General features: G+C 34.8%; 2 protein-coding genes across 2 annotated transcripts in view; one reads left to right on the forward strand and one right to left on the reverse strand.

Annotated features, from left to right (window-relative positions):
- Positions 1–10,333: 10,333 nt before the first annotated feature.
- LOC106069893 (uncharacterized) lies at positions 10,334–11,862 on the forward strand. Its single transcript, XM_013229662.2, has 2 exons — positions 10,334–11,024; positions 11,144–11,862. The coding sequence occupies exons 1-2, from the start codon at positions 10,528–10,530 to the stop codon at positions 11,760–11,762; spliced, it is 1,116 nt and encodes a 371-aa protein (XP_013085116.2). The 5' UTR covers positions 10,334–10,527; the 3' UTR covers positions 11,763–11,862.
- Positions 11,863–12,485: 623 nt separating this feature from the next.
- The window catches only part of LOC106069903 (uncharacterized), a 35,197-nt gene continuing 26,160 nt past the window's right edge, over positions 12,486–21,522 (reverse strand). The window contains exons 12-18 of the mRNA XM_013229679.2: positions 20,452–20,551; positions 19,781–19,827; positions 19,450–19,541; positions 18,735–18,861; positions 18,320–18,507; positions 17,977–18,080; positions 12,486–17,102 (exon numbers count right to left, since the gene is read on the reverse strand). Coding sequence (XP_013085133.2) covers positions 15,242–17,102; positions 17,977–18,080; positions 18,320–18,507; positions 18,735–18,861; positions 19,450–19,541; positions 19,781–19,827; positions 20,452–20,551 — 2,519 coding nt within the window. The 3' untranslated portion in view covers positions 12,486–15,241. The remainder of the gene's footprint in view (positions 17,103–17,976; positions 18,081–18,319; positions 18,508–18,734; positions 18,862–19,449; positions 19,542–19,780; positions 19,828–20,451; positions 20,552–21,522) is intronic.

Genomic DNA, 21,522 nt, shown 5'->3' on the forward strand with positions numbered 1-21,522 from the left:
CATCTTTAAATACAAATATCTACAGAAACATCTTTAAATTCAAATATCTACAGAAACATCTTTAAATACAAATATCTACAGAAACATCTTTAAATACAAATATCTACAGAAACATCTTTAAATATAAATATCTACAGAAACATCTTTAAATACAAATATCTACAGAAACATCTTTAAATATAAATATCTACAGAAACATCTTTAAATACAAATATCTACAGAAACATCTTTAAATATAAATGTCTACAGAAACATCTTTAAATACAAATATCTACAGAAACATCTTTAAATACAAATATCTACAGAAACATCTTTAAATTCAAATATCTACAGAAACATCTTTAAATACAAATATCCACAGAAACATCTTTAAATAAAAATATCTACAGAAACATCTTTAAATATAAATGTCTACAGAAACATCTTTAAATTCAAATATCTACAGAAACATCTTTAAATACAAATATCTACAGAAACATCTTTAAATACAAATATCTACAGAAACATCTTTAAATACAAATATCTACAGAAACATCTTTAAATACAAATATCTACAGAAACATCTTTAAATACAAATATCTACAGAAACATCTTTAAATATAAATATCTACAGAAACATCTTTAAATACAAATATCTACAGAAACATCTTTAAATATAAATGTCTACAGAAACATCTTTAAATACAAATATCTACAGAAACATCTTTAAATACAAATATCCACAGAAACATCTTTAAATACAAATATCTACAGAAACATCTTTAAATACAAATATCTACAGAAACATCTTTAAATATAAATGTCTACAGAAACATCTTTAAATACAAATATCTACAGAAACATCTTTAAATTCAAATATCTACAGAAACATCTTTAAATACAAATATCTACAGAAACATCTTTAAATACAAATATCTACAGAAACATCTTTAAATTCAAATATCTACAGAAACATCTTTAAATACAAATATCTACAGAAACATCTTTAAATACAAATATCTACAGAAACATCTTTAAATATAAATATCTACAGAAACATCTTTAAATATTTATTTCTTGACTGTTCTATCTGTTTGGTCTATTTATGTCTGTGTTTACCACAATCATGCAAGTCAGTCGTCCTTTTAGAACGTACTAGTACAAGCATAGCGAATTTGCAAATCACATTTTGTACATAATTGTGTCCTAGATTAAAATTTTAAACAAGATAAATAAAGGGAGTTTGAGTTATCCAAAAACTCGTTGATGGCCCCTGCGTTAAATTGCAGGCAGACATACAACAAGTATGTAACATAAAAGTTGCTGAAGCATATTTGGAAGCATATTTAGGCTAATATTATATTAAAAGATGCTATATAGATGTGCATACAATAATTCGAGTTAGAAAACAAGAATATACGACTTCATTCATTCATTTGAAAAATACCAAAATAATATATATGTGTTTTACTGTGTGTTTGAGAGAAAGAAAGGACAAACATAGTTTGATTAGGGCTTTTTGACTTTTACAATACGCCATAAAAAAAAGTAAGGTTCCCCTCAAAGACCTTTCGATCTATAGGGCAGATGATGTTAAGGTCATCTGTTTCTAAGGCCAACGGTAAACGAGCAGGGTGTCGTGTGTCCAACACAACGACCAAACGCCTTTACTTTCCCCAACTAAGGTCAGGTTCCCATTAGCGTTGGGTAGACTCAGTGGCGCCCTAAAAATCCCGAAATTCAAAATCCCAGTCTTCACCGAGATTCAAACCCGGGACTACAGGTTCGGAAGCCAAGTGCTTAACCACTCAGCCACCTCGCCCCCATAGGTCACTAACTCACTAGACATTAGTTTATTTATTGAACATTTATAAATCTGGTTTAAAAATTCTGAACGAGTATAAAAAATATAAATTAATAAAATATTTATAAAAAAAACTTTTAAAAATATTATCTTATAAATTCCATACGTTCCTTCAAAAGAGAAGATAATTACGTCCTACGTTGATTCCTGTGTCCATGTAGTCGTGCATGCTGTTTAGAGACTCAAACTCAGCTAAGTCATTGATTCATTGGTTGGTTCAAGCAACCTGTTTCATTTCCATGCTATAAGCACTTTAAGCACGTTGTACTGGCCACATGATACCCTATCTAAGAAACAGATGACCTTAACAGTATCTGCCCTAGAGATCGCAAGGTCTGAAAGGGGAACTCGGCTTACTTTTATACTTCAACTTTGACGAATCATTCAGTCGTGACGTTAAATAACTTGAAGCTGCTTCGTTTTTCTAAGCAAATATTTTCAAATCATTGTTAACCTTTAGTCTTTTTTATCCCTACCCGCCCCCGCCCCAAAATAGTAAATTTATTACTACAGAGTATGGAAGACTGAAAAAAAACTTGCTTTAAATGAAACTAATGATAACTTGACGATAGTAAATAGTCTGTAAAATACGTACAAATAACTTTAACATCGATGTTTGACCTTCTCAATAGTCTCAATGAAAACACAAATGATGAGAGCACGTCACGCAATGATTTTGACTCTAAACTATCTCTTTTTTCAGCAAATAAAACAACTCCTTTAGTCCCTACAAAATACATTTTTTAAAATCTATTTTTGCAACTCCATTAGTGCCTACAAAATACATTTTTTAAAATCTATTTTTGCGAGTGTTGAACTAAATTTTTGGCTTCTGTCTGTTCCATATCTTGTACATGTATATGTGTAGTAGTAGTACGGGTAGTGTACGGTATTTTAGGTCAAAGCTATTGAACATTTTTGTAGTGGATGAAAGAAGCGCTGCATTCCTGGCTCGCAGCTTCACCAAAAACTTTCTTTCATGAAGCTTCTGCAACGACTGAAGAAGTGCAAGGGGACTATGTTGAAAAATAATATAGATGTACTTTTCATATTTGTAATACAACTAAATTATTTAACCACATTGCGGATAATAGTAAATATACCTTCGTCCAATGAGGTAATTATCTACATTCTTCAAACGAATGTAAAATGAGTGCCGATTTCTAAAAATTCCTTCGCTTATGACATCTTATCACCGAGAGCGGCCAGCAACCCTGCACTTCCCTAGTGACGCCACTGCATCCAGTTAGCTAACAACATATAGGCCTAAGCGATAGGCCCAAAATGTATATAATAGCACCAGTTCACATGATGAAAATAATTGAATTAGTCTCGCTGTTTTAAAAAAGTCATCCTTTATAGATTCAATTCTCGTGACCAATGATCACGTTATCAAAAAAATCAATGTCACTTTTTAATTGTTGTTAAAATCTTTCAATTGAAAATTGTCATTTAAATTTATCAAACTCAAAATAAATTAAATAGATCAAAATAGTTATTGTTTATAGAAATGTATACATTTCATATTGTGCAAACATATAATGGACACAAACAGTACAAACAGTAGGGGTGGACCAAAAGTCTCTACATTTTATTTCTCCCACTTCCCATTCTCGGATCAAGTTTGCACAATTACTAATTGTCGAAGGCAATACACGAATCAATAAAAAATGCACCAATTAGTTAATTTTTTTTATATATAGAAAGGGGAAATAAATCTTGCAGTATTGAGTTGATAGCCATGACATCTCTATCGCATTATGCGGCACTGGATTATGCGTAACAAATGTTAAAATAATTCAAATGAATTAAATTATTTAGGCGCCAGCCTTTCTGTTTAAATGTCTTTCCTTTTCCCCACTAAATAACACGCTATCGCGACAAAGTGCAATTTGTAGGCCCTGCTCTAGACTTTATATAACAAACATTGGCATGATAACTGGCCCTTTCTCCCTCCAGGTGTGAACATCAACAACAGTCTTTTGTCTTGGAAGTCGTTGTCGTCTGTCAAACTCTAGTAGGTCCGTTAGAACGAATTCGAGTTACCGCCCTTGTTGTTTCGGCTTAAGTGACCACTTGGTCAGCGCCAGACTGTGTATTGTCCAGCCCAGACGACTGTTATTTCAACAGACGACAACTTATTGGAGATCATCTTATTCACCCTACCTCGATCTATTAGCAGGAAACTCGCAGGCCTATGTAATACGCAGACGTATATATTGTCGCAAACTAGTCATGTCGAATGGCTAGACAGCCCCAGACAGTGTAAGAAAATATTGAAGTCTACTAGATTTAATGGGAATGAATTTCTTGTCCATTTCACTTTCATTACATCAATGGCAAGGGCTCACTTCTTATTGGTCTAAGTACAATCACTGGCCTTCGCGCCCAAACTGACCGTTTCAATAGCATTGATTGTGCCTTGGTCAGTTTTGTAAGTTTCGCAAGTAATACTTCCTCTATTTCTAGTGTACCACCTTTAAAACTAAATATTAAAGTTAGTGGCAAATATCTAGAATCTAACGTAATCTGCCTATTGGCTTTCTTCAAAGGAAATTTTAATTATTTAATTATACTTAATTTAATATAACAGGCCTATAACCAATAGAATAAACTCATTATCACTTTCTCTCTCTCTCTCTCTCTCTCTCTCTCTTTCTCTCACTCTCTCTCTCTCTCTCTCTCCCTCCCCAAGATGTACAAACTCTTACGAGTACATTTTTTTTAAAGTGTATTGAAACCATTGTATCACTCTATAGGAACCCCCCCCACACACACACACACACTTTCCCTGTGTCTTAGACCCAAAAAGCAGATGTATCCAAGAAGCAGATATATCCAAGAAGCAGATATATCCAAGAAGCAGATATATCCAAGAAGCAGATATATCCAAGAAGCAGATATATTCAAGAAGCAGATATATCCAAGAAGCAGATATATACAAGAAGCAGATATATCCAACAAGCAGATGTATCCAAGAAGCAGATATATCCAGATGGAACCTTTCCTGGTGTTACGTCTGTTGCGAGACTCTTAATCACATACCAAACAGACCCATCAATAGTAGATTATGAGAACTTAAATTTTGGTTCAACAATTAATAATATGTCAATAATAACCTTGCTTACATAACTCCATTTAGTGACCCTTCTCTATCTTCCTCTTTCAACACGCACTCGCACCATTCCTCATTCACACTATGCTGCGCAAGTAACCCCCCCCCCTTGTTAGACAAGTTCGATGTATATCGAACGTCCATTAATTCGTTTACCAAAAATAATAATAACAATTTGTAATTCTAACTCCTCCATAACATGTACTAAGAAATACAAAAATCTTATTCAAATAGATATGAATTATCTCAATAACATAGGCCTATACATTCGTCCATTTAGTCTGTACCAATCACAATCATTCCACACGCTATCAAATAATTAAAAGAACAAGTCTATTTTGCTCCGTGCATATCATTTTCCAAATACAAATTTGTCTTAATCTCTTTGTTCCTTCGTCAGTAGTAGATTGCGAGGGCTTTAATCTTGCTTCTACAAATACTAATGTCAATCATATATTCATGACCTCGTTTACTCATGGAACTATAGGCCTACTAATGGAACACCAGCCTCGCGTTGTTTACAAAGCCAATGAGAGTATAAGAGCCGTCGCGCAACTTTTTTCGCGCATCGTACCTTTTGAGAAATCAATGATGATGCCAAAGAAGAGATTTACTCCACGAGCCACTTCGATCGACCTCAAAAAAAAAAGTAAGATGCGCGAAAAAAAGATGCGCGACGGCACTCCGCTCATAAAAACTCGAAGCTGGTGTTCAATTAGTATAGTTCCATGGTTTACATGACTCCATTTTCTAACCCTCCTCTACCTTCCTCTTTCAACACGCATTCGCACCATTTCACATTTACATTATGCTGCGCACGTAACACCTGGCATCAATTACCTTTTACCAAAAAAAGCTTTTAGCATATTTTTGGCTACAAATTTCGTAATATTTACTCCCTTCAGTTTCAGAAATAGCATTAGAGGCAGGCAAGCTTGTGGGCGATCTGATATGATACATACGGAGGAAATGCTCCCGTCGCCTCAGCGTGGCACCTCCGTGGAAACGTCCGCCCGGGGAAGCGGAAATGGCTAAGAACGAGAGCAAACAGGGCTCCCAGTGAGCTACCACTGTATGCTCTAGCGAGTGTACTTGCAAGTGATGGGGATGTGAGAAAGACTTGCTAACCAGTCCGAAATCCATTGCGTCGTTCCCCAACGGAGGCTATACGGGTGGTGATGACTGCCCCACGGAAGCAATGGTACATTATAGGAATATGGAGGACCCCACATGGGCTCGTCTCCGGCCTCGCATGGGTCGGGGTAACCCATTGCGTTGACTTAAGGTACTGTGACCCATGACCAAATGGATGTGATTTAATGATCACCTTGTTGACGGGGGTCTCCAGACAGAAGGTCGTTGAAGAGCCACTACCTCATCCTGGCCACGGGATAAAATCTTTTCACGGGTCACATGGTTCCTAAAAGGGATGCATTTAATCTCTAACCTAGACGGTATGATACATATAACCTACACTCTCGAATCCTGTCGGTACGCATGTAACACTCGTCCCGGGGCCCACGTACTGCTAAGGCCGCCTCTGCCACCGCTTTATACAAAAGAGATTCCATTAAATAAATCTAGATTTAAATGGGAGTAAAAACCTCTCCTCGTTGTCATTTGAATGTTGAGCACTCAATATTTATTACTTAACGCATCAACAACTTTTTACTGTCGTTAACTGTCTATCTTCAGCTCTATTCTTTCCTTTCAATTTCATGATAATTTAATTGCCCTCAGATCGCGAACGGTGGCAATGAAAAAGAAGGCCATAATAAACATTTTATACTTTAATTGTATTGAAATGACCCCTAGACTGGGTGTCGAAGATAAAACTGATTACCCTCGAGGCGTAAAATCATGACACCCCACGCCCTTCCTCTTCTCTCCCTCCTTCTCAACAGCAAGACGCTCCTAGTCTGTCTCAACCTGTGACCACAGTTAAAAGCCAACAGACAAGGCTACTAATGGTCAGAATTAGCCACAGTCCATGTTTCTTTACATCTGAAGCGTCAGGTTTCAAGCCGCGGCCTTACTACGGCCACCGACCGAGCTGCACGGGATGCTAGTTATTCATCTTGTCCGGTGACCCTCTCAGTACCATGGAGGGAAAAAAACTCATTCTCGGTTGATTACCTTTCAATGGAAGTAAAATTGTAAAAGCAGCAGCAATTTCAACGGCTAAAAAAAAAAAAAAAAAAATGCGAGGAAGAGATGGAAATCTCAAAATCTTTCCTCTTTTTTTTTTCTTTTCTTGTCCTTTACCATTTCGAGTTTTTCAGCTTCTCTAAAATGACCGGGGATTGTACTGGTCAGCTCATTCTGAATAACTCTCGTGAATACTAGCGCCCTCTTGTCCTGACGATAATGGGTAGTTACCTGAGACGGGACGAGTCAGTTAGCGCTTGCCTCCCCTTTTGTAATCCCAGGTCTACGTTCCAACAGGTAGAAGTACTATCAGAGGCGGGAACTCAACAGGTTGTAAAAAAAAACAAAAGGGGAGGGTGCAGTTTTTGGAAAAGTTAATTTCTAAAAATGCATTAAAATCTCATATTAACCCTTAAAGTGCTGAGCTGTTTTACAATGAGTGCATGCCAAATGGAATTACAATTCTGATTTTAGAGGCTAATATACCACACGCATTTTAAGGGTTAAATAAACATAATTCTATTTTCTAGGCTTTTAGTTTAGGCTATTTAGAAGACCACGATCATTTCCTGATATATCTCCAACAAATACAACTTACAAAACAATTATAGGCCTACATTGAAATACTTTGATCAAATCAAACAATTTTATTTAATGATATCGTGAAAATATCCACACTATCATTTGTACAAGCTAACAAGATCCTCGAAATAAAGAATCACCCTTACCATCACAAAAGAGATACAAGACACCGATAGCAAAGACAAACAGACACAAACACTCTTTTGTTCCCCTGGCAATCAAATCATTAAATAAGAACAATCTGGTATAAACTTTGTCACATGTAAATTATGAGTGAGTCTGGTGTGAATGTACACTTTTGGTTTCTTATAGTTATAATGTTTTTTTGTTTGGTGTAATGCACAAATTGTAAGACAAATTTCCTTACGGATAATAAAGATTATTATATTATTATTATTATTATTATTTATCTCAGTGAGGATCTTTTTTTTTGGGGGGGGGGGGGTGAGGTTAAAAATACTCAATTTTACATAAAATTATGCAAAGACAACTTTTTCTAATATGTTGTTGATCAAATTCTCGAACGAGTTCAAACGCATTGACATGTTGGATTATTGGATAGACTATTGTTTTTGTTTTTCTATAGACCTGAAGAATTTGCATGTAGGTCATAACCTCAGGGCGACATAAGATAGTGCTTTAAATGTAGCCTATACGTGTATAGTACTAGTATTGAAGCTAAGTGCTCAAGCAAATGATGAATAAAGATGACATTTAACCTAGAGCATATCTCTTTATTTTATTTATTATTTGTTAGGATTGTTTGTAACTTAAAAGATAATGATTTTAGAGTGAATTGTATAACTGAAATCTATATCGAAGATTATTATATATAGAGAGACTTATTTAGACTGCTAATAATTACAATTATTTTAATGTATGGTATTTCCTTTACACCTGGGCCCCCTTAGTTAAATCCTATTTACCCAAGGGATGCGCCTTTGAGCACAGTCCTGCAATATTTGCCGCGAAATGAAACGGGCAGATCACCCGCCAACATTCCTAGCCGCGGGCGTGAACAATAGCCTCCCTTGGGCAGTGTTTGTCCTATAGGCCTACGTCCTGTCCGAAAGGGTGGGGGCTGATATAGTGGTTTTAGATGTCTTCGGGTACAAACTAAAACCCTTGGAATTTGTCAAGAGTAGGGATGGCGTGACTTTCTTCGCGGTCAGCTTTGATGCCCAGAGTTTCACTTACTGTGCACAACTTTTTTGTCCTGGTCGAGCGCCTAAGATTCCGTATTGTTGCTGGGGTTGGTTCGTGCGTGATGGAATTTCTAATCATTTGAACATGACACTTACACTGTCAAGTCCATCTAGTTCTTTGTTTATCTGGTCAGCAGGGAGGAGGTGCAAACATGTAGCTCCACAGAGAAAAACAACAACAACGAAATAATAAAGTATGTTATCTGAAGAACGATTTGAAATATACTTTGATATTACATACACATCAGGGGAAACATTATTATTGAAATGAACTACAAATAGAGTCTTTGTCCTAAAAATTAATCACAGTATCAGCACTCAACATCTTACAAAACACTTTCCAAATAACGATAATTCCTAAATCGTCTCTTTTCATTTTGGTTTAGAAAGAAAAGTATTTATAGCATTGATGTTCATCATGTTATTTGTGATTTATCCTTCACTTAATAATAGCAATAAAGATAGCCCTAATAATAATAATAATAATAAAATATATATATATATATATATATATATATATATATATATATATATATATATATATATATATATATATATATATATATATATATATATATATATATATATATTTATCAAAACGATGTATGACTCCAGTTTGAATATTTAATGTTTGCTAACATTTCATATTCTTATATTCTTGTTTCAATTCAAAATATAAAAACAAAATGAGTAGGGGGAAAATGTTGAAGAGCATTAGAAAGTCTTTGAATTCAATGTTATTATTATTATTTCACTAGCAATCTATAACCCGATACAGGTATGATCCCAGACTCTCACGCTGCAGTCTCAATTTAATTCAAGCATGAAAAAAAAGTGAACATTTAACACAAAACTTAAATTGTAGCCTGTAAGATGGACCCAAACCCAACCATTCCATGGTTTCCCTTTTAGTGGGCTTTATGCCAGTCTCGTGCCGAAATTTCTCTAGGCCTCAATATTTAGAGCCTAGTTCTTATGCAACCTCACAGCTTTGCAATTTAAAAAAGAGTCAAAGCCAATTTTCAGAAAACATACATGCTCTCCGTTGTACACAATGATACGTATTAATGAATACTTCGTTTAATTTTGAAACAATATATTTATAATCTAGATCAAGAATTTTTTTTATTTTTTAATGACGGTCTAAATTATGTAGAGAAAAGCGGGAAAAGGAATTTAGATTGCAGACCTCATCCGTGCCAAGCAAAAGGGGGTTCACAACAGGTCGACCCTAGGGTGGTGGGAAAATCGGGTACACAATGGAGGAACGGTGACAAGTGTCGTGACTGGAGAGGGGTGGAGGGTCGTAGAGGGGGGGAGTCTAGGAAGGGGCTGGAGGGGGGAAGTGGGGGAGACATCGGATAGCCAAATTGCTGGGGCCGCTAGCATCAAGTGTCGACAATTTGACCAGATTTCAATGGCTTGGAGATTTTTGTTTGCCGGGTGGTTTCGGTCCAGTGTTCGGGTCTATTCAATGGAGTCCTTGTATTGTCCAATGGAATGCGGCTCTTCCCTATAAAATCTGAGCTACCACGGTCTGGGCTTCATATCGTTTCCCACACTCTACGCCTTAACGTCGGCTACTCTCAGAATCCATTTTGTTTGACTACTGTACACTCAATAACGTGTATAGCATGGATACTATTTTCGCCTGCTCTGCACGAAGACGGTCATCAGTTTATCCTACAAGTGCCGACACATCAAGTTGTGCAATGTGTTTAGAATGCAACTCTTGCCACCTGGAAATACCAGAGCAACAGATGTCTACACGCGTGAAACGTGTTCATGTCACCACTGACTCTCTGCAACGCCAAAGCGGACTCATGGATTTTTTACATCTGAGCAGAACCTCCTCACTGAGAGACGGCTGCAGTTTGTTTATTTCACCTATGCTGATCAGCCTTCTTATCTTATCCATCGTACCAGCGTCCACTTTGGCTTTTAACGCTGACAGAACCACACAGAGTAACCAGGAGTCGTCCACCGCTCATACCGGTAGGATAAGCTGCCCACGCCACTTTGGACACAGGGTGCAGTCTTGTGTTGCCCCATTCACTTCATTGCTTGACCTATACAATGCTAACGTTGATCACATGAGCCAAGCGGTCACTATTGCAAAGCACATCTGCATGTAAGTAGTGCACTAAATATTTCTTTTAGTTTACTTTTTGCTCAAACATTTAAAGCATAAATAGTAGAGGAATAAAAAACAGTTTGATGTACAATTTTTTTTATTCTTTTCTATTTCAGTGAATATCAAATGGTTCTTTTGTGTCTCCATTCCGCCTTGTCCGATTGCCCTACCTTGAAGAATCTGAAACGAGTCCAAGATACCCTAGATTCACAGTGGGTCACCCGGATTAACGGCCTGTGTTCCATCCAGTCAAAAAGCTCCTCCGAGACCAAGGCTGTCGATAACAAGGACCTTAGAAACTATATCTCCAACAAGAATGCAGAGAACCACATGGACTCGCACCAGATTGCACGCGAGATCCTAAAAGCTTCCATGAAAACCAGGGCTGAGCTCGAGCAGGAGATTATTTCCGGTCACACAGAGGAATCCCATGCTTCCTCTGTGCCAGACAGGAAACAGCTCTTCCCAGAAGCCACCCAGAAAGATCTGGATTTTCTAAGCCAGATAAACCACCAAGTACCAGCAGCAGCAGGTAGCAATGCTAAGCTGGAGCTGAACATTGTTAACTTCATACAGAACTACAACTACGCCGCTGCCCCCCAACGCAGTGAAAACGCCAGACACAGCAGCATTAGGCTCATCCACGTCGACTACAACAGCAGCTCCTTGACTTCAAGAAATGTCTATCTCATCGTTCTCTGTTGCACCATTCTCCTTGTGTGGCTGTCGCAATAGACAATAAACTACGGCATTAACAGCGTGCAATCTCCTTGTAGAACAAAAAAAAACTCATTTTGTTTGTGTGATATTTTGTACATAGATCTTCAAAACTATATAAGTGACATAGTCGATTCTTTGGACTTCATGCCTTTGGATTATACCCCACAATGCATTTGGATTATACTCCACACAGAATACATTTCACCTGATTGTTTTAATATCTCTGATGCAATTTGTAATTTAAACTGCTGTATAGTTTTCTAACGTTTGCCATGACTATTACTTTGAATGTATGCCTTTTAGACACTTTTGTGCAAGATATTTATGGAATGCAATTTTAACTTGTGCAATTTGTTCTCTGTACAGATCATGTATAATGAAGAACTGCAATTTTAAAATTATGTTGAATTAAATTATTTAATGAAATCCAACACTTGTTACTGACAGATTCTTTTATTTGCATGTTGAGTGAATCTGTGAATGAATCTAATCCGATAATGTATTCATAAACTAATAAATACCACTGCAATTAAAGTGTCGGCAACATAATGCAAGTAGGTTTGTAAAAAGACGAATACCATTACATTGTATCAGATACTGAAAAGTACAATGAAGCACGTCAGATCACCTGCAATGACTAAAAGTCACCCAAGCCAAATAACATACATACACTAAACATAGATTTAAAAAAAAAAAAAAAAAAAAACAGCTTGTAGAATGATAAACCAATTCCAAGACTAAAATACATGATGTTTTATTTCTGACAAGTCCTCTTGGTAGGTGTAGATATGAATGGAAACAAACAACTCAACCAGACATTTCATTGAGACACACACAATCGCAAGCAATGCATTTTGTTTTCACAGATTAAACCAAAGTTCAAAACACTTTACATGAAAAAAGTCTTGCTCTAGGGACCAACAAAAATTCAGTAGAACTTGAAGCAAATTAGGAAGACAACTAAATGAGCTCAAAAAAAAAATGAACAAAATATTTGTGAAGAAAATTCCAAACATTTTGAAGTTCTTATGGCCCTTTGGGAAATAAATCAAAAGTAAATCAAATACATTCGTCTGCAGAAGCATTGATTTAAAATGTACAGCCATGAATGAATTCTGAAAAACAAAAACATTTAAGGAATGGCTTCAAGATTGAAATCTGAACAAGGAAAAAATAATTCCACTATAGATATCCATGTAGAAACTAAAATGCAGTAAGCTTTATATATCTATATGCTGACATCAAAAGGTTTTGTATACTATACACAAATAAAAAGAAAGCTGATTTTTTTGAACAAAATATAATAGAATAAAAAAAAATCAATTGCAAGAAACTTACAATGTTAAATGTACATCAATACAGGTTCAAATAATATATATATGTGTATATATATATTATATATTCACACACACATTAAGTTATGTTGTAAATTTCTTTACATTATAAATTAATATTTCATCTTTTGTATTAAAAAAAAAAATAAATAATTAATTTGTTGTTTTTAAAAGTAACTTATAAAAATGAAAAAAAAAAACATCATTAAATGAAATTCAAAATGACTTACAATAAAACATCTTAAATGTTCTCACTAAGCAAAGAAGGCAATGTATATATAGGTTTATTCCTATAGTTATTATTAGTAGCAATTGGTTTTAAGGTAAATTTAATATATATAAACAAATCTTCTATAGTTTTTCTAGAGTTAAAAAAAAAAAAAATGGATTGATTACTTAATTTGACTTTCAATGCAAGTGGATCACACATGCCAATTCTTGATAGTGAAGGTGCCTCTCAATTTAATCAGATCAATGTAATGAAAGCGACTGTAGGAATAGAGCTATGCTACATCAAGATGATGGAGTAGATGATATTAAACAGTTTCAAATGACTCTCAAAAAATCTTCAGAATTCACCAAATGATAAAATCACACTAACTTCTGTTTCTCAACTGACCTTTCTATCAAGGTTTAGGATAAACTCACACAAGTTTCTTTTTTACAAAAAACAAAATCACACTCATGTTTATGATTATCAAGAGCACAGCATAGTCTGACTATTAAAAGTTGTATCTTGATGTGTGCCCCAACAGACTAAGGGATTGGTAAATCTACGAGTTAGAAACAGTAAGTTACCCTCAAGTTTTATTTTATGATTAAATCCTCCCATATGAAGAGGACAACTTTTTTCCTTACCTTATAAGGTGACTGTATATTAATAACAAATGTAGAGCTTACAATCTAGATATATCAAATCCTATATTCTATACACGATTTCAATATTAATTCTATATGAAGATATTTCATAATTTACCTCCTTTTTACCAGTCACACTTTTCTTTTGAAACTTGGTACATCTCTTTACATTAACAGGAGGTTTTAAAACAGTGACTATTATACATATATAACATTGAATTTAGCTAGTTTAATGAAAAATTATAAGTCTCTGATTAGCTTCATGATGAAATAAGAAGTTCTTTAGTCAATGTGCTTACAGGTCTGTTAACACAAATTCTTCAGCAGTCTTAGAACTGAAGCCTGGATATCTACACTAATGCTAACACCAATATCAGCAAATACTCTTGATTTAGTGATGTACAGAACAACTAACTGAAACTAGGTTATAGTTATAATACAGAAGCTGGTCACATAGACAAAATTGTGTTTCAATAAACTACTGAATAAAAGGAGTTAGTTATAAACAAATCAATTTAATACTAGCTAGATATAAAAACTACATATTGCACATTATTAACAAATCTAGAGGTAAAGGCAGAGTTTAATCTCTACAGAGACCTTGTTCCTTAAAGATAGAATTCAGAGTAAACATAAAATCTGCACTCAATACAAGAACAAAACTGTATTCCATTTTAATTATTCAATCAAAAAGACTTTTAAAATGTATACAATGTATATATTTTGTTTCTTAAATCTACTCAATAATTTTATATCACTTTTTCAAGACAACAGAAAACAACCATGATACTAGTTGCATCTGTGTCCATAATTGAAGACTTTTGTCAAATTTCTTAACGAAGATATTTACTTGATTGAAGTTCTTATGCTCCCTCACATACCCCCAACAAATGAAAATCTATTAGCCTACAAACAACATAGTGTACAGTTAATAAGACAGTTGCCTTTTCAATCACTTTCTTTCAGATTGAATAGGAGAAAACCATGAAACAACTTTTCTCTCTTAAAACTATTTCCATCAACTGAAATACAATCTTAATGCATACAGCCAAACAAAGTTAGACATTAGATCATAACCAGAAATACATTTCACAGCTTTTATTTAGAACAGTAAGTACACTAACTCAGTCAATGATACAGTAGTAGAGGAAGTTGAGCCTTCCAACAAACAAAGCTATGTTCATTAAGTATTTATTCTTAGCTTTCTTCAAGATGAAATAAAGGACAAAAAAGCAGTAGAAAAGACAAACGGATGAGCATACATTACTAATGAAATTTAATTAAAACATGTGCAAAATCAAGTTAAATTTTACTTTTTTCAGAATTCATCATACGCTGAAAAATATTATCCATTCCTGGCTCCACAAGGGTTGGAGGCATGTGATCAGGCACAAGCACTGGCATCTCATCATCATCTGGTGTACTGTCTCTTGTTTCTCTCAAGTCCTGAGTGTCCTCCATGGGTTCCAGAAGTGGAGGGCTGCGTGGTGAGTCACAGTTTTCAAAAACATTCTCTCCTAAGACAGTCTTTTTCTTCAGTGCAATAGCTTGGGCGAGCTGAGATGTTAGACCACTTAGTTTGAATGATGGTGGTGGATGGAAAGAAACTGTCGATGCAGATGTGGACGGTGATGTGGTGGATAAAGTGGGGACTTCTGATGATGTCAGTGAAACAGAATTGGAGCATGTAGGTTTCTGTGTAGAATCTGTTTCTCTCTGAAGAAGTTCAGGGGATTCAAAGGAAGAATTTTCAGTTAATTCATTCATTTCTGAAAGAGAACCATTTTTGGCTTCTACACTATCAGAAAGTAATCTGGACGAGTCATCTAAATGTGACGTGTCTGGAAAAATATTAAGATCCTTATAAAGAGCTTGATTCAATTCATCGTCTTTTTTTGCGGAATGTTCCCCTGTAGCTGTTTTCAGGTATTTGCAAGGAACCTGACTATCTAGTGAAGAATAGCTGTCCTCTAATGTCCTTTTACCTCTTTTGTCTTCTCCTTCGCTGGATAATTTCCCCATTGTTCTCTTAGCCCTATTTTTCCACTTGTCATACACAGAGTTTTGGACAAATGTAGTTTTAGAGCTTGAAGGGGAAGCCAAAAGAGATGGCTTTTTTAGGTCAGTTGACTGTTGTGTTGATGGACTATCTTGTAGCCTCTTTCTGAATTCCAATTCAACACTTGATTGTTCAGTAGCTTTGGGAGTTTCATCCAATTTTAATGACTCTTTACTCACAGAAGTAATTTCATCACTGAATCTCACTTTTTTGACAGGTGGAGTTTTTTCACTAAGAGGAGAACTGGATTTTTTATTATTTAAATATTCAAAATTGCAATAGTTGCTAGTACGTTTAGTCTTAAAATCAGATAAAGTTTGATTTAACTCCAACCCACTAAGAGTGATCTGACCACCCATTTTGTTGGGGGATACATTATAAATAATTTGTCCTTGCACAATCCTAGAATTGGTACACACAATTTCTTCTTTTGTAATGGGACTTTTTAGCCTGTTGGCTAACTTTTCATTCACCTGCCGGAGGCGTTCCTTAATGTCCAAGGCAGTTTTCTTCACTACCCTGGTTACAGGCTCTGTTTCAGATCCGATGGATGGAACAGAGACAGGTGATGGTGCAACATCTGCTGAAAGCTGGTTTGCAGACTTTGCAGCTGGGTTGTTTGTTTCCTTCAGCTGCAAACCAGCTTTTAATTTAACAATCTGACCAGCTGGGCTACTGGAGTCAATAACAGTAATCTTTTTCTGAGCAAGTAGCTTCTCATACTCCTCACGGGAGATCTTCACCACCTTCACTGGAGGTTTCCCTGATGCACTCACAGGAGTAGCTACCTGAGGTATGATTGGAGCAGCTTCCTTTGGCTTTTGTTTTTTAACATACTGGTTAACAATAAAGCAGGAATTTTTCACAGGAACATCTACAATAGGAGTTGAATAGCGAAATTTGGCTCCAGGAAACTTGCTGAGGTCCACTGGTACTCTCTTCACTTTTTCTTCCGCTTCACTTTTGTTTGGCTTGTTGGCCTTTGGAATGTAAGATTCAAACTTTCCTGCTTCATCTCCTAACAATTCACGACGATAGCTCCATGTTGCACGTGGTTTCAATCCAGGATCTTCACCATCTTCTTCAGTGGTCTTTGCTTCATCTCTGCAAAATACATTCAACTTGTTAACCTTTTACCTTGAAACTATATACGTATTTATAAACACTCTACTACTTAGGAAGAACAATACATTCTAAAAATGACCCAATGGCAGAAAGAAAAGAAGGAGGCAGCATACTTTAGCACTCAGCAGATACTCACAAAGAGGAGTATATAAAGGAAAAGAAAGAAAATTATATACAAAAATCATCCAGTAGCCATGTATGTAAATGAAACCTGGACAGTGACAGAAAATCTGCTAAATACTTGGAAAAGAAAATCCTTAGAATAATTTATGGTGCTACACAAGATGAAATTGTATGGAGGACGCACACTAACCAGGATATATACCATTTATATGTAGTCCCGTCTATAGTGATGGAAATATAAATAAATAGATTACATGGGGAGGTCACCCAGAAAAAATGTCAGTCAATAAAAGAGCAAAAATAGTATACCAGCAAAATACAAAAGGCAGGAGACCCAAAGGCTGACCATTAATACGATGGCTTGATAATGAAAAGGCAGATCTACAACAGCTAAGAGTTCAGGCATAGAGACAATAGCTTAGGAGAGATATGATTGGAAAGATTTGTTCAATGGATGGATACACTTGGGAAATATTTCAAAGGTATTTACACTGTCACTTTTTATGAAGATTTTTCCTTGAAACTGTTTTAAGGAGAACTGGTTAAGAATCTATAAAGGAAAACAACTAAAAGGCAGAACTATCCTTTTATAACATAGGATTACAAAGACATTATGTGCAAAGTTAAGACAAGAAAGGGGAAAATAATAATATGGATCTATTGCAACAAATTGGAATCATGGTTTAGAATTATTTTATAAAGTATCCCAACAACAGGAGACAAATCTTACTTTTTCATTTCACTTTCAGCTTCATCAGCTCCCCATTTTCTTCCTGATGGATACATGACACGGCCTGTTACAAAAGGTTCTAGCTCGGAATCAGAATCTGAATTCTGAAGAAAAAAAAGGCAAGTAGAAATAAAATGAATCTAATCAACCAAATCTTTGGAAAAAGTTTGGACAAAAAAAAAAAGAAATTATTTAACTTAAACTGTACTACAATTCAAAGGTGGGGAAAATAAAATTACTCTTTCATACAAATAGTTTTTTTTATATTTAAGAAACAGAATACAATTATGAAGTTTATATTATTAAACATGAATCATTCAAATATTCTTCTTAAACAACTTACAACTTTTTGGGATCGTTTTCTTTGCGCTCTAGAACCAGAATATGCATATTCTGTAATATAACCGGACTCAACAACTTTGTCCCGTCGTCGAGATGTCCGGTGGTACGCTGGCTCCAGGTATACTCTAAATGTTCTTCTCATGCTTCTTTCAAACACTCCCTTTAAATTCTCAGCCATGTATCCGAAATCTGAGAGGATGAAAAGAAATAATATAACAGGCATGTTTTAGGCTAAAGTTTGATCTGCATAAAACTAGAAATAATATTTGTTTCTTTCAGAACCATTAATTATAATTTTTAAAAAATAGTAATAAAAATGTTTATTTGTTTTTCTTTTTAAATTATAAATAATGTATATAAATATAAATACTACTAAACAAAAAGGCATGGTGCGGAAAAGAAAAACAACAACTGACCACTGTCTTCACCATGGTACTTAATACAGTTATCAAAGACAAGGTTCATGTCTCTCTCAAAGTCTTCAGGTACTTTGTAGGTTCTTTCATTTAACTTCTTTTCTATTTTGATCAGATCCATGGGTTCCTAAACAAAAGTAAAATAGTGAGGTCACAGTAAACCAAAATGCCAGCAAGGGATAAAAAACCTATGTTGATCTCAAACCATTTTTCTAAGGTAATTGAAAAGAAATGATGTTACTGAATAAGACAAATAATTTTTAAATGCTGTATTATTATTCAACTTTGTCCAAGAGAGAAAAAAAAAACGCCCTTAGGGAATTATCAGGAATCTTATAAAAGAAAGACATATATGGGAGAGTTTTCTGTAGATGACTTCGTGTCCTGTGCATTAAGGGAAAATGAGATTTGAAATTGTGGATTTTTTTTTAAACTAATGTAAAAAAAAAATGGGGAAAATTTTAAAATTTTTTTTCATTCAATATAGCAAAAAAAAAAAAAAACCTGCTCCAATCACTAGACTTTAATATACTATCAAAAATTGAAATACACTTAAAAATGACACAGTGCACACAAAGACAGGAAGCAAGCTTGGCTGACCTAGCCAGTACAAATAGATCACAACACATACAACATAGGAGTTGTGTATGAGCCTAGCAGCTAGACAAAAAAAAAAAAGACAACAACATTGTCAGTGGTAACAAATAGAATTTACCTTAATCATTTCAAAAAAATCAGGAGTGTTTCCTTCTTCCACAGCCTCCAGGAATGGCCAAGAATGTTCATTATCTTTGATGTTTAAAAACACTATCAAGTTGGGAGAAAAAAAAAAAAAAAGATTAATACCTAAAAACGATATGAAAACACTGAAAACTACAGAATGCCTAGAGTTTATTAATCAGACATTTCATTTCAGGAGCCACTAAAAAGTGCTTGAAATATAGTAATTCGATTGAAAGTTTTCAATGTTGAAACTTGTGCTACAATCTGGATAATAAAATTTGGGAATTAGTTTCATACAATGAACCTTCAGAAACTGGTCTTACCTTTCCACAGGTTGTTGAGCATTTCTTCATCAACATCATCATCAACACTGAAGTAGAAGTAGAGAATATCAAAACAATTAGCCAAAAACAAAAATTAACACTGAAATTAACTAAATTAACACATGACCTTATTAGTGAGACTTGATTTCAATGAAAACAGGACAGAGAATTACCAGACAATAACATAGTCCCAGATAGATCACAACCAACAGACAACAATATGAATACAGGATTACAAATACTAGGACATATACATTAACGCAAAGGTTGACTATTCCATTCACTACTTCTTTGTTGTTTTTTTTTTACTTGATCTTACATTATACACCTATGTGTGGAAGGGAGAGTTTGAAGGTACTGAGACCTCAGGCGTAGACTATTCACTTCCAAAGTCAGGGTATTGTCCTGTCCAAGGCTATCAGAGTCACCAATGGCTTCTGGTATTAGGTTACTCTACAGTGCAGGACTTAATGAATCACTTATGGCTAAATCTGTATCTAAATGTATTGTTTATACAAAACTTTTCAACTAGGATGAAGGGTTTAGCATAATACAAAAAAAAAAAAAATACTATTATTTTCATAGCATACTTCCTGTCATTCCAATAGTGATTTAACATTTCATTAACATTAAAAAAGATCATATAACTGTAAATAAATAAATAGACTTACTCCTCGTGCCGAAGACCATTCATTAGTTCAGCAGGAATATCTAATCCTTCAGCAATAAGTCGAGCTCTTTCTTCTCGAAGGCGAGCTCGATTAGCTCTATCTGTAATGACAACAAATCATAAGTTAATAGAAAGGATATTAACTCTTTGGCTCCTGAATTAATTCGGAATTATTTGCCACTTTTGGACGGAATTAATTTTTCCGCCATTTCAGAGTGCGCTACTTTGCTTCGATATAACTTTTTTATTTATTATTGGAAAATAATAAACTTGATATAGAATTAAAGAGAAATGGATGCTCTTTCCATTTCTTATGTTTTCTAGTTTGCAAATTATGTTGTTTTTGTAATTTTGGGTTTTGAATATAAAAATTAAAAATGAAAAACTCACCAACTGACATTGAAAATATCCATCCAAGTGCATGTTTAAAGAAATTTATTGTTCAAATTGAATTGAAATAGCTTTTTTTCTCATTTTTATCCATTTGTTTACAGAACACCACAGAAGAAACAGCAATAGATGCAAAAAATAATAAACTGGAACTAATAATCCAATGTCACTACTTTAACGAAAAAGCCCATAAAAAAAGCAACATGCTTGGAACAAAACACTTTTACCCTAAAACTAGTCTAACTGTACAGCATATATATATTTTTAGTATTTTCTTCTAAAGTTCTTCATGTACTTAGTATATAAATATTCCTTCTAGTTGTGATATTCATGGAAGCAGTCAATATGAATGTGTGGGTTCGACTCCCATCCAGCGCAAACATAAACCGTTCTCCCTGACCCAAAGTGTTTACATACTCTGTCTTTCTTTATAGTTATAGGTCTCCATTCTATGAAAATGGATCTTATTCTAGCAGGGGTGTTCCATTTAATCCTATGGTCAGCAGAGCTATTTATTTTGCTAACAAGACTATCAACAATGTGATTGTCAATGAAAAAAACATTCCATCTCAATAGATGCAGTGCTGACTAAGTCTAGGTTGACAATCCAATTTCTTGGTGGAATAAATCTGAAATTGTTCTGTTTCAGTGCCTAGATGATAGATCTAGAGATCTACATCTA

The sequence above is a fragment of the Biomphalaria glabrata genome, chromosome 10 (assembly GCF_947242115.1).
Source record: "Biomphalaria glabrata chromosome 10, xgBioGlab47.1, whole genome shotgun sequence".
Taxonomy (NCBI): Eukaryota; Metazoa; Mollusca; class Gastropoda; family Planorbidae; genus Biomphalaria; species Biomphalaria glabrata.

Bases quoted from the DNA above. Each gene is read 5' to 3' on its own strand.
- LOC106069893 (XM_013229662.2), top strand. From the start codon at position 10,528: ATGGATACTATTTTCGCCTGCTCTGCACGAAGACGGTCATCAGTTTAT. The intron at 11,025-11,143 runs GTAAGTAGTGCA...TTTCTATTTCAG, and splicing joins ATTGCAAAGCACATCTGCAT to TGAATATCAAATGGTTCTTT.